This window comes from Haematobia irritans, chromosome 3 (assembly GCF_050003625.1).
Source record: "Haematobia irritans isolate KBUSLIRL chromosome 3, ASM5000362v1, whole genome shotgun sequence".
Lineage (NCBI taxonomy): Eukaryota > Metazoa > Arthropoda > Insecta > Diptera > Muscidae > Haematobia > Haematobia irritans.
In genome coordinates, this window is record NC_134399.1 from 63,334,167 (window position 1) to 63,346,260 (window position 12,094).

The 12,094-nt window shown below is 34.6% G+C and overlaps 1 protein-coding gene across 1 annotated transcript; it reads left to right on the forward strand.

The window, feature by feature from the left end:
* The first annotated feature begins 4,425 nt into the window (after positions 1-4,425).
* On the forward strand, positions 4,426-5,044 carry LOC142230959 (uncharacterized). Its single transcript, XM_075301577.1, has 3 exons — positions 4,426-4,431; positions 4,490-4,834; positions 4,889-5,044. Exons 1-3 carry the CDS (start codon positions 4,426-4,428, stop codon positions 5,042-5,044), a joined length of 507 nt encoding a protein of 168 aa, XP_075157692.1.
* The last annotated feature ends 7,050 nt before the right edge of the window (positions 5,045-12,094 follow it).

Sequence of the window (12,094 nt, forward strand, 5' to 3'; positions counted from 1 at the left end):
AATGACTACCTTCTTGTAAGTCGATAGTCCGGCTCGTTTTTTGGCTCGATGCACGGTTGTAGACGATACACCCAGCTTATTTGCGGCATCTCGGAGATAGAGGTTAGGGTTTCGCTTGAAACTACCGGCAACTCTCTTTGTCGTCTCAGCGGCTTCCGGTTTTCGATTTCCCCCCGATCCAGACTTCCTGGGCGTTGACAAACGTTCCCCAAACACTTTAATTACATTTGTAACGGTTGATTTGGCAACTTTTAGCGATTTTACCAGCTTTGACTTTTACTTGTTCCCAAATCTAAAAAAAAATCCTTGCTGGCAAGCGTTTCACCTCAAATGAAGATGCAATTACAGTTGTTAACCACTATTTTAAAGACCTTGCGGAAAACTATTTTAATCAAGGGATAGAATTGCTAGAAAAGCGTTGGACTAAGTGTATTGAAGTTTCAGGAGATTTTATTGAAAAATAAAAATATTTTTGAAAAACTAGCTATTCTCTTTCATTGATAAGAAGCTAAGAAGTTTCCGAACCACCCTCTACAGCTGTGTGTAATGCTTGTAGGCGACATTATGAAATTCTGTTAGAATTTGCGCTTCTCTTCGTTTCGTTTTCATAGCAAAACATTTTTTTGCAAAATGAGTGTTTCCTGCTGTGAAAAATAATAAGGACAGTTTTGCTTTATTGTGAAAAAAATCGATACTAAAAATCAAAAACCATTTTCTTTTTGTAAGTAAATGCATAAAACATATTCATATCTTCACATTAATTGCGAAATGAATTGCACTTCTGTAAACTTTTTGTGAAATTAGGGTAGAAATGAGAGCTACGACCGCGCTATCCAAAATTGTATTAAAAAAAAACTTATTAAAGGCGAACATTCGTACAGAAACACTACAAAAATGCTCGGTACGTCTACAACCGATGGCAAAAATACCAATAAATAGATTCCCAAGGGTCAAACCCGTGGCAGGAAATTACACCTACTATGAAGAGAAGTATCAATCTATGCGTAAAAAGGATCAATTTATCGGACCTAATAAATAAGAAATGATCTAAATATTGACGTTGTTGCATCACTTCGAAAACACACACATTGGAGATGAATTTAGAGTCCGTAAGAAAAGTGCCATTATTATCCAATAAGAAAATTAGACAAAGATTAAAGTTTGCAAATAATCAAATCGATTGGCCCGAGCAAAAATGGCTAAATTTTTTGGTGTCCTTTGAAACAAAAGTAAACTTATTTTCTGTCCACCGTGTAAGAAGTTCTATCCATGAAGAATTCAATCCCATATACTCTGTGGGCCCTCTTTATCGTATACAGAATATAATGGAATTAGCTGATTACAAAAATATTTTGCAAAAACAATGTTGCCTTCTGCCGAAGAAAATACGCCACTCTAATGGACCTTCCAGCAGGATAATAACCCAAAACATACAGCAAGATACACAAAGAAGTGGTTCCAGGACAATAAAATCAATGTGTTAGGATGAGCAGTACAGTCCCCAGAATTGAACTCAATAGAAAATTTGTGCAACAAAGTTAAACGGGCAATCAGGGGAAAGTGTACATCCATTTGCGATGAGTTCTGGAATCCAATAGAGGATACGTGGAACGAAATACCGCCATATTTTTGCAAAAATTTGGTCGGTTCAATACCTAGTAGTTCTGTTCTGGATAACAAAGGATCCGCATATAAATACTTATGTAACACTACCGCTTTATGGAATAATATTTAGTATAAATATCAATATAGTTTTATTAAATATGGTAATAGGTCTTAACTTTCATGAAGTGTCCTTATTTTTTCACACGTAAATCATGTCAATTTATAACAAATTACAAAAATATCGAATTATTCATACAATAGCAACAAACATTTTGTTTCTAATATTGTCTCTACCTTTTAAGAATAAATAAATCGTTTAAAAAAGAGAGAAATTCCGATTTTTTGTTCGCTTGTTAATGTTATCTAAATGTGAGTAGGCACTGTCCCTATTATTTTTCACATAACTGTATCTTTTTCGAATCCCTTTTATTCTTCTATAGCTACCTGTGTCAGACACATTTGTACATTCATGTTGTTCCTGCCTTGATCATGACTTTCTTTCTTAACCTTAGTGACTTCAGTAGAAGCAGTATCTTTTATTTTACTCCCTTTGCAGCGTCCATAGTCCTCAGGATCAGGGTTAGGTGACACATCATCACATACTAGAATTTTTGTTCCATTAGGCGGGACTTTGATATAGGCTTGGCATCCCACTTGACTTCGCTAATGTATTGGACGCACACAATATCTCCGATCAGACGTGCTGAGATCATCTACATCTCCTGCACCCATCTTCAGCTAACGCTTAGCTGATAAGTCCCCGGTCTAACAAAGAAAAACACATTTTTTTGTCAAAATTCGTTTTTATTACTCAACATGGTTCCCTTCAAGAGCGATACAACGATTATAACGACATTCCAATTTTTTGATACCATTTTGGTAGTACTCCTTCGGTTATGCCTCAAAATAGGCTTCAGTTTCGGCGATCACCTCTTCATTGCAGCCAAATTTTTTCCCTACGAGCATCCTTTTGAGGTCTGAGAACAAGAAAAAGTCGCTGGGGCCAGATCTGGAGAATACGGTGGATGGGGAAGCAATTCGAAGCCCAATTCATGAATTTTTGCCATCGTTCTCAATGACTTGTGGCACGGTGCGTTGTCTTGGTGGAACAACACTTTTTTCTTCTTCATATGGGGCCGTTTTGCCGCGATTTCGACCTTCAAACGCTCCAATAACGCCATATAATAGTCACTGTTGATGGTTTTTCCCTTCTCAAGATAATCGATAAAAAATTGTCCATGCGCATCCAAAAAACAGAGGCCATTACTTTGCCAGCGGACTTTTGAGTCTTTCCATGCTTCGGAGACGGTTCACCGGTCGCTGTCCACTCAGCCGACTGTCGATTGGACTCAGGAGTGTAGTGATGGAGCCATGTTTCATCCATTGTCACATATCGACGGAAAAACTCGGCTGTAACACCGCTCAGAATCATCAACACGTTGTTGTTTTTGGTCAAATGTGAGTTCTCGCGGCACCCATTTTGCACCGAGCTTCCACATATCCAAATATTGATGAATGATATGACCTTTGATATCTTTAAGGCCTCTGCTATCTCGATCAACTTCATTTTACGGTCATTCAAAATCATTTTGTGATTTTTTTTATGTTTTCGTCGGTAACCATCTCTTTCGGGCGTCCACTGCGTTCACCGTCCTCCGTGCTCATTTCACCACGCTTGAATTTTGCATACCAATCAATTATTGTTGATTTCCCTGGGGCGGAGTCCGGAAACTCATTATCAAGCCAGGTTTTTGCTTCCACCGTATTTTTCCCTTAAGAAAACAGTATATTATCAAAACACGAAATTCCTTTTTTCCATTTTTTTTTCACAATAACAAAAGTTGCTTCACAAAAGATGCTCTATCTCACAAACTAATTGACTTACAGGCGTCAAATTTTGACACGAATCATTTGAAGGTTGGTACTATATCAAATAATATGCATTTTATACTAGAGACGCCATCTATGTGTCAGACCGGGGACTTATCAGCCAAACTGTTAATGCTTTCATCATATTAAGTTATATTATCCTCTGGTATTTCCTTGTTTGAGCCTTCCGGTTTTAATGGTTTGCTTCGCCTTGATTATAACTTCTGCTTCATCTTAAAGACCTCATTAGAAGAAGAAGGAAGGAGTGCAAAATATGCCATCAGATTGATCTTCGAAGGTTTTTGCGTACATCCTGTGTGGCTTCCACGAGCGATGCAGTTTCATTGGTGCTCAACGGTTGTTTTACGTTTCTGGCGTTCCTCGACCAATTTTTTTTTTTGCTTTCCTAAGAAATGCCCTTACAAAGTAAAAATTATTTCCTATAGTAGTGTAATTGCTTTCCAATGTTGAACTAAATTACTTTCAATGATATTTCGTAATATATTACGCTCTTATAAGAGCTTTTGTTTGGTAGGTCCACATCAGAGTTACCGGCAATATCAATATCAATATCGCAAAAAAAAAAAAATATTTTATCGTAAAAAGAATAAATTACAAAGTGATATTACATAACAAACACTTGGCAAAATTTCTACTTAAGTTGCACAACGGTAGCCCTGGTCCACATGTTATCGAAAATGTCTTTTATGCGATTCATAGTGGTGGGTATTTAACTTTCGACCTGGCCATATATACTCGTACTTGTCAATATCGTATAGGGACATTAATTAATTTTCAATCTATTTTTGAACAAAAAAGTATATAAATTTGCTGCACATTAAATTTTTGGATTCTTTCCAAATTACATTTTGTCATTCAAGTAAAACCATGCGTGCAACAATGATATCGGAGATTTTATTGCCAATTCTTTTTTTGAATTTCATATTTCCAATGGAGGTAAGCCTTTATGGACTGGAGAAATTTGTTTTGATGTAAAGTCTGATTTTTTCCGCAGGGTGGGAAACGTTCTTTTAATGTGGTCTTTCATAATGTCACTTGTCCAATTTTCGATCACAGTCTTATGAAACACTTGGAATGCGATTTGCTCAAACTGAACACCAGCCGATATGCTTTCAATGTTATGTTCGAGTTAAAACATAATATGCCCGACAACGTGGTTGCGGCTGGTTTGATTCATGTACGACCATCAAATGGACTTAAAATTATTAAATTTGTAGATATTAAATGGAGAGTTTGTGATTTGTTATGGGGTGCGAATAGCCCAATTCCACTTGCCAAAGATATAGTGGATAAAGTTAGGAGGAACAGTGAACTGCCCCTTTCATGCCCTGTCTTGGGAGTGAGTTAAAAGCGTAATAAATTTTAAAAATATATCTTTATTTTGCTTTTTCAGAACAAAATGTACAACATAACGAATTTGATCATTACAACCGATATATTTCCTGTGTACACTCCCATAATCAATTTCAATTTGACTATAGATTTCTATAACAGCGATAAGTTTATAGTGTCTTATCGTGTCAGAGGTTCTACTGTAGCCAAAAAATGAAATGTTTAGAATCTTCAAGTAATGAGCCCAAAAACTCCTACTAATGTGTAACGGAAAATACTTCAATCCTTTATACATTAATTAAAAATTAATTTGTGCAATTAATTTGTGTTTAGATTCAAATTTAATAAAATCAAACCTATTTTGAAATTAAAATAAAATTTTAATTGAAAACAGGTAAAACCGCAATGCCGAAGGGAAAACAAGTATATACTGCCGTAAGTTCGGCCAGGCCGAATCTTATGTACCCTCCACCATGGATTGCGTAGAAACTTCTACGAAAGACTGTCATCCACAATCGGATTACTTGGGTTGTGGTATCTTAAAACTTCTTAACATCGTTTTCTAAATTGTGAGTTAGCCCATACGTGGTATATACTAGACAAAAAAGTTATGTATAGTTAAGTCTACAAATATTTACGAATCGATATGGACTTTTTGCACGGTACGTAGAGAGCCAGAATTGAAATATGGGGGTCGCTTATATGGGGACTATATACAATTATAAACTTGATATGGACCAATTTTTGTGTGAATGGGGATCGATTTATCTGAGGGCCATATATAACTATAGACCGATGTGGACCTAGTTAGGCATGGTTGTTAACGATCATATACTAGCACAATGTACCAAATTTCAACTCACTCGGATTAAATTTGCTCCTCCAAGAGGCTCCAAAACCAAATCTCGGGATCGGTTTATATGGGGCTATGTATGATTATGGACTGATATGGACCACTTTTGGCATGGTTGTTACATATCATATACTACGCCCACGTACCAAATTTCACGCAGATCGAATGAATTTTGCTGCTCCAAAAGGCACCGGAGTTCAAATCTGGGGATCGTTTATATGGGAGCTATATATAATTATGGACAGATAGGAACCAATTCCTGCATGGTTGTTGGATACCATATACTAACATCACGTACCAAATTTAAACCGAATGGGAAGAATTTTGCTCTTCCAAGGGGCTCTGGAGGTCAAATCTGGGGATCGGTTTATATGGGGCATATATATAAATATGGACCTATATCGACTAAGTTTTACATGGGAGTTTAAGGCCATATATTAAAACCACGTACCAAATTTCAACTGAATCAGATGAATTTTGGTCTTCCAAGAGGCTCCGGAGGTCAAATATGGTGATCGGTTTATATGGGGGCTATATATAATTATGAACCAATTTTTGCATGGTTATTAGAGACCATATACTAACACCATGTACCAAATTTCAGCCGGATCGGATGAAATTTGCTTCTCTTAGAGGCCTCGCAAGCCAAATCGGGGGATCGGTTTATATGGGGGCTATATATAATTATGGACCGATGTGGACCAGTTTTTGCATGGTTGTTCGAGACCATATACTAACATCATGTACCAAATTTCAGCCGGATCGGATGAAATTTGCTTCTCTTAGAGGCCTCGCAAGCCAAATTTGGGGGTCCGTTTATATGGGGGCTATACGTAAAAGTGGACCGATATGGCCCATGTGCAATACCATCCGACCTACATCAATAACAACTCCTTGTGCCAAGTTTCAAGTCGATAGCTTGTTTCGTTCGGAAGTTAGCGTGATTTCAACAGACGGACGGACGGACGGACGGACGGACATGCTCAGATCGACTCAGAATTTCACCACGACCCAAAATATATATACTTTATGGGGTCTTAGAGCAATATTTCGATGTGTTACAAACGGAATGACAAAGTTAATATACCCCCCATCCTATGGTGGAGGGTATAACAATATCACGGGATGAGATTATTCATTTATCGCGCTCCTACACGCAGAGAAGGAATATGATCACCTCAAACATGTTTCAAAAGCAAAATGTTATTTTTGTATGGTGACCATGTAACATGTTTGTCACTAAAATGTTATTTTTATCGTCAAATATAACCTGCTTACCGAAATCAGATACATGATTTCCGAGAAAATAACATGGTTGCGAAAACCATGTTACATGGTCACCACCCAAAAAATAACATTTTGCTCTTAAAACAGGTTTGAGGTGGTCATATTTCTTCTCTGGGTGTAGGCTTAGAGTCGAAAATCGACTAATCGACTTTTTTATCAATACAAGGCAAAGGCGACTTTTGACTATTTACGCGTATAGAGTGTTTTTCATATATTCTGGTATAACAAAATGAACTTTTTAAATGCAATATTTTTAAATGTACAAATATAATGTTCCTAAATTATCATAAAATTTTTGGGACACATATGTTAAATGCACAAGATCACCGATTCCTCCGAAAATAAAATATAATATGCAAAATGGTAAAAAAAAAGAAAATCTACATACCACATTAAAAAAATGTATGTGTTTTTTAATAGTGGTTGTATCTGAATAATGCATTAAACTAAATTTTTATTTACAAATTACATTACACGGTTTTTTATCAACATTACTTTCATCTCTGGTAAATATTATTTAACTTCCAATTTGTGGGTTTTGATTTTTTTTTTCAAAATTTGATTTTCAATTTGGATTACTCAAAAGTACGACAAACTTTTACGAAAAAACATATTTTAAACAAGTATATACGGCCGTAAGTTCGGCCAGGCCGAATCTTATGTACCCTCCACCATGGATTGCGTAGGAACTTCTACTAAAGGCTGTCATCCACAATCGAAGGTATCGTAAAACTTTTTAACACTGTCTTCTAAATTGTAAGTTAGCCCATACGGGGTATATATTAAACAAAAAAAGGCCGATTAAATACGTATATAATCTAGTTTGACAAAATTTTCTATAGAAATAAAATTTTGACAAAATTTTCTATAGAAATAAAAATTTGACAAAATTTTCTATAGAAATAAAAACTTGACAAAATTTTCTATAGAAATAAAATGTTGACAAAATTTTCTATGGAAGTAAAATGTTGACAAAATTTTCTATAGCAATACAATTTTGACACAAAATTTCTATAGAAATAAAATGTTCCCAGCAAAAACTAGGTAACCACATCTCATTACAATTGACATTACCAGGCTTAAAGCTGCCATTACACGTTGCATTACATTGCGGCGATTTATAATGACTAACTTGTAATGACAAAAATAAATACTTCTCGGTAATTTTCGAATTGTTATTCTCAAATTTTATGCAGTTGTAGTTAACGAATTAATAAAATAGAATAAATGATGGTACCATTAGGTATAATTATTCACATAATCGAGCACTTACATAAAAAAAATCAAAAAGAATATGTAATGTAACGGTAATTCTGAAAATTTTTCGTTAAGAAATTTTTATCACAAATATTTCATAATAATTGTGTTTAATGACATTGTCATATTATGTTTTAAATAAATGCTTTCTTATACCTCATTCACATTACACTTCCAAAATGCGCTTAAACTAAATTTCAAATGCCATTTGCCTTATAAAAAAGAGACTTAAAATCCACTTTTAGTAGATTTTGAACCTTATGTGAATTGGCTATTGGACATATTATAACGTAATTCACGAATCCAACTCCCTGAAACAACCTACATTTATTTCTATTTTAAGTGTGAAATAAATTAATTTAGATTATTTATTAGATATTTTGTTTATTTATACAATATTCGTTTCTATTCAAGTAGTTCTTAAGTAAATCATTACATATTAGGTGATTATATGCTTTAAATTCACTACCTATTTTATTGCCGAAAGTATGCCTGGGGAGAAGTACTTTCCTTCTAGGACATGCGTATGTAAATGTAATCCGAAGCGATGCCAATTAATAAGTGGTTATTAATTTTTAAATGGGCTTACCTACAAGATTACCGGGTAATGAGAGTTTTTCCTGGGTTGACAAAATTTTGTATAGAAATGAAATTTTGACAAAACTTAGTATAGAAATAAAATGTTGACAAAATTTTCTACAGAAATAATTTTTTTACAAAATTTTCTACAGAAATAAAATTTTGACAAACATTTCTATAGAATAAACTTTTGACAAAACTTTCTATAGAAATGAAATTTTAACAAAACTTTCTATAGTAATAAAATTTGACAAAATTTTCTATGGAAATAAAGTTTTGGTAGATTACAAAATTTTTTATAGAAATAAAATTTTGACAAAATTTTCTATGGAAATAAAATTTTGACAAACATTTGTATAGAAATAAACTTTTGACAAAACTTTCTATAGAAATGAAATTTTGACAAAACTTTCTACAGTAATAAAATTTGACAAAATTTTCTATGGAAATAAAGTTTTGGTAGATTATTTTTGGCGATATGGACCAATTTTTGTGTAATAAGTCATCGGATATATATAACTAAAGACCGATATGGACCAATTTTTACATGGCTGTTAGAGGCCATATATTGACAAAATGTACCAAATTTCAACCGTATCGGATGACTTTTGCTCCTCCAAGAGGTTCTGGACGTCAAATCTGGGGACGGTTTATATGGGAACTATATATAATTATGGACCGATATGGACCAATTTTTGCATGGTTGTTAAAAACAGTATGCTAAGACCACGTACTAAATTTCAACCGGATCGGATGAATTTTGCTCCTCCAAGAGGCTCCGGTGGTCAAATCTGGGGATCGGTTTCTATGGGGGCTATATATAATTATGGACCGATATGGACCAATTTTTGCATGGTTGTTAAAAACCGTATACTAAGACCACGTACTAAATTTCAACCGGATCGGATGAATTTTGCTCCTCCAAGAGGCTCCGGTGGTCAAATCTGGGGATCGGTTTATATGGGAGCTATATATAATTATGGACCGATATGGACCAATTTTTGCATGGTTGTTAGAGGCCGTATACTAACATCAGGTACCAAATTTCAACCGGATTGGATGAATTTTGCCCCTCCAAAAGTCTCCGGAGGTCAAATCTGGGGATCGGTTTATATGGGGGCTATATATAATTATGGACCGATATGGACCAATTTTTGCATGGTTGTTAGAGACCATATACTAACATCAGGTACCAAATTTCAATCGGATCGGATGAATTTTGCCCCTCCAAGAGGCTCCGGAGATCAAATCTGGGGATCGGTTTATATGGGAGCTATAAATAATTATGGACCGATATGGACCAATTTTTGCATGGTTGTTAGAGACCGTATACTTAGACCACGTACCAAATTTCAACCGGATCGGATTAATTTTGCTGCTCCGGGAGGCTCCCCAAGCCAAATTTGGGGATCGGTTTATATGGGGGCTATACGTAAACATGGTCCGATATGGCCCATTTTCAATACCATCCGACCTACATCAATAACAACTACTTGTGCCAAGTTTCAAGTCGATAGCTTGTTTCGTTCGGAAGTTAGCGTGATTTCCACAGACGGACGGACAGCCGGACAGACGGACAGACGGACAGACGGACGGACGGACGGACATGCTTAGATCGACTCAGAATTTCACCACGACCCAGAATATATATACTTTATGGGGTCTTAGAGCAATATTTCGATGTGTTACAAACGGAATGACAAAGTTAATATACCCCCATCCTATGGTGGAGGGTATAAAAATAGCAGTTATGGTGCTTTAAATGCATCAAACTCGATTTCATAGAATTCGGTCAAAATTTTTGAGACGCTAGAATTTTTTTTCTGATTGTATTTTAAAAGATACATTGTGCATTTATGGGTTAAAATGCAAGAAAATTTTAGGTTCGGAACATGAACTTTTCATAAAACTAATATGTGTGTATGTAAACATATAATAATTTAGAAAATTCAAGTAAACATATTTATGTATGTTGCAATATCTTAGTCAAAGTGCGAGCGAAATGATAGATAAAGAGAGTTAAGAGATAGAATTAGAAATATTATTTAATTTCAATATTAAAATGTGTATAAGTAGAAAAGAAAGCGACAAAGAGAAGAGGCATTTGGAAAAAAAGGAGAAAATGTTTTTGCCTTAAGAGCAGCATTTTGACAGCATATTTTACTCAAAACAAGAAAATTCCGATTTTCGCCTCGAAAATAACGATATTAGCTCAGTTAGATAAAGAACTCAGACTTTAGGGAATTAAACGTATTAGATTTTCAGAAAATTTTTGAAAATATTGAAATAAATTTGAAAAGTTTTTGGAAAATAATTCGGAGTTGAATCGTGGGGACTTCACTTTGGCTTTTCTAGCTTCATCATCATTCGTACAGAGTATTATTGTTCTTCCACACTCCGCAGCAAATGTGGAACGAATTCTCAGTTAAACTTTAACAAAATTAAAATTAAAAGCTTGCTTGGGAATGATTCATTGGAAGGAATACTTTAATACTTAAAAATAAATAAATGATTATAATACAATTACAAATATATTATTATAGAATTATATATATCGGAGTAAAATGTTGCCCTCTGCCGTCATATAAGTGAAAATTCTGTGATAGATATATATGGGAGCTATATATAAATCTGAATCGATTTAAATCAAATATATCATACTTGACGATGCTATTACTTGTACTTTTTGTGTAAAATTTGAATAAATCTGGCCTCTGGGGATAATTAAGTACATATCGGGCCGTCCCTAAGCATTACTGCCAAAGACACCACACGGATGAAAAAGACTGTTTTTCATATGTTTGGCTATAAACATTATATGTTTGGAACACAAATTTTTAAACACAATATTTTTGAGTGCAAGCATATAATGTTCATAAACTAGCATAACATGTTTGGGACATATATGTTAATATGTTAGAACATATTATGTTTGGGACATAAAATGTTTGTAAATATAATATGCTTGGATGCAAACATATATTAATTTAGAAATAGCCTATAAACATTAACATTTTATTTTTCCTTGGGTAATTGATCAGCTACTTCTTTGATCCTTACAAACTGTGTGGTCCGCTGTTCGAATCCCCGTCCGGCAAAAGGTAAAATTAAAATATAAAAAAAATCATACACTTGAATAATTTCTTCTACAATGTTTGTATCACAGAAAAAGGTGCTAAGAACTAAAAAATCTCGTGGAAGTGAGAAAGATGTGGGGGAATATACAATTGGGCAGAAACAAAATTTTGAGCATTCAGGTCGAAAACCTATGTTGTTAGCACCTATATTACC

What these genes read in the sequence shown, in the direction of transcription:
- LOC142230959 (XM_075301577.1), top strand. An exon ending in TTTCATGCCCTGTCTTGGGA is followed by an intron (nt 4,835 to 4,888) that starts GTGAGTTAAAAG and finishes TTGCTTTTTCAG; the next exon opens with AACAAAATGTACAACATAAC.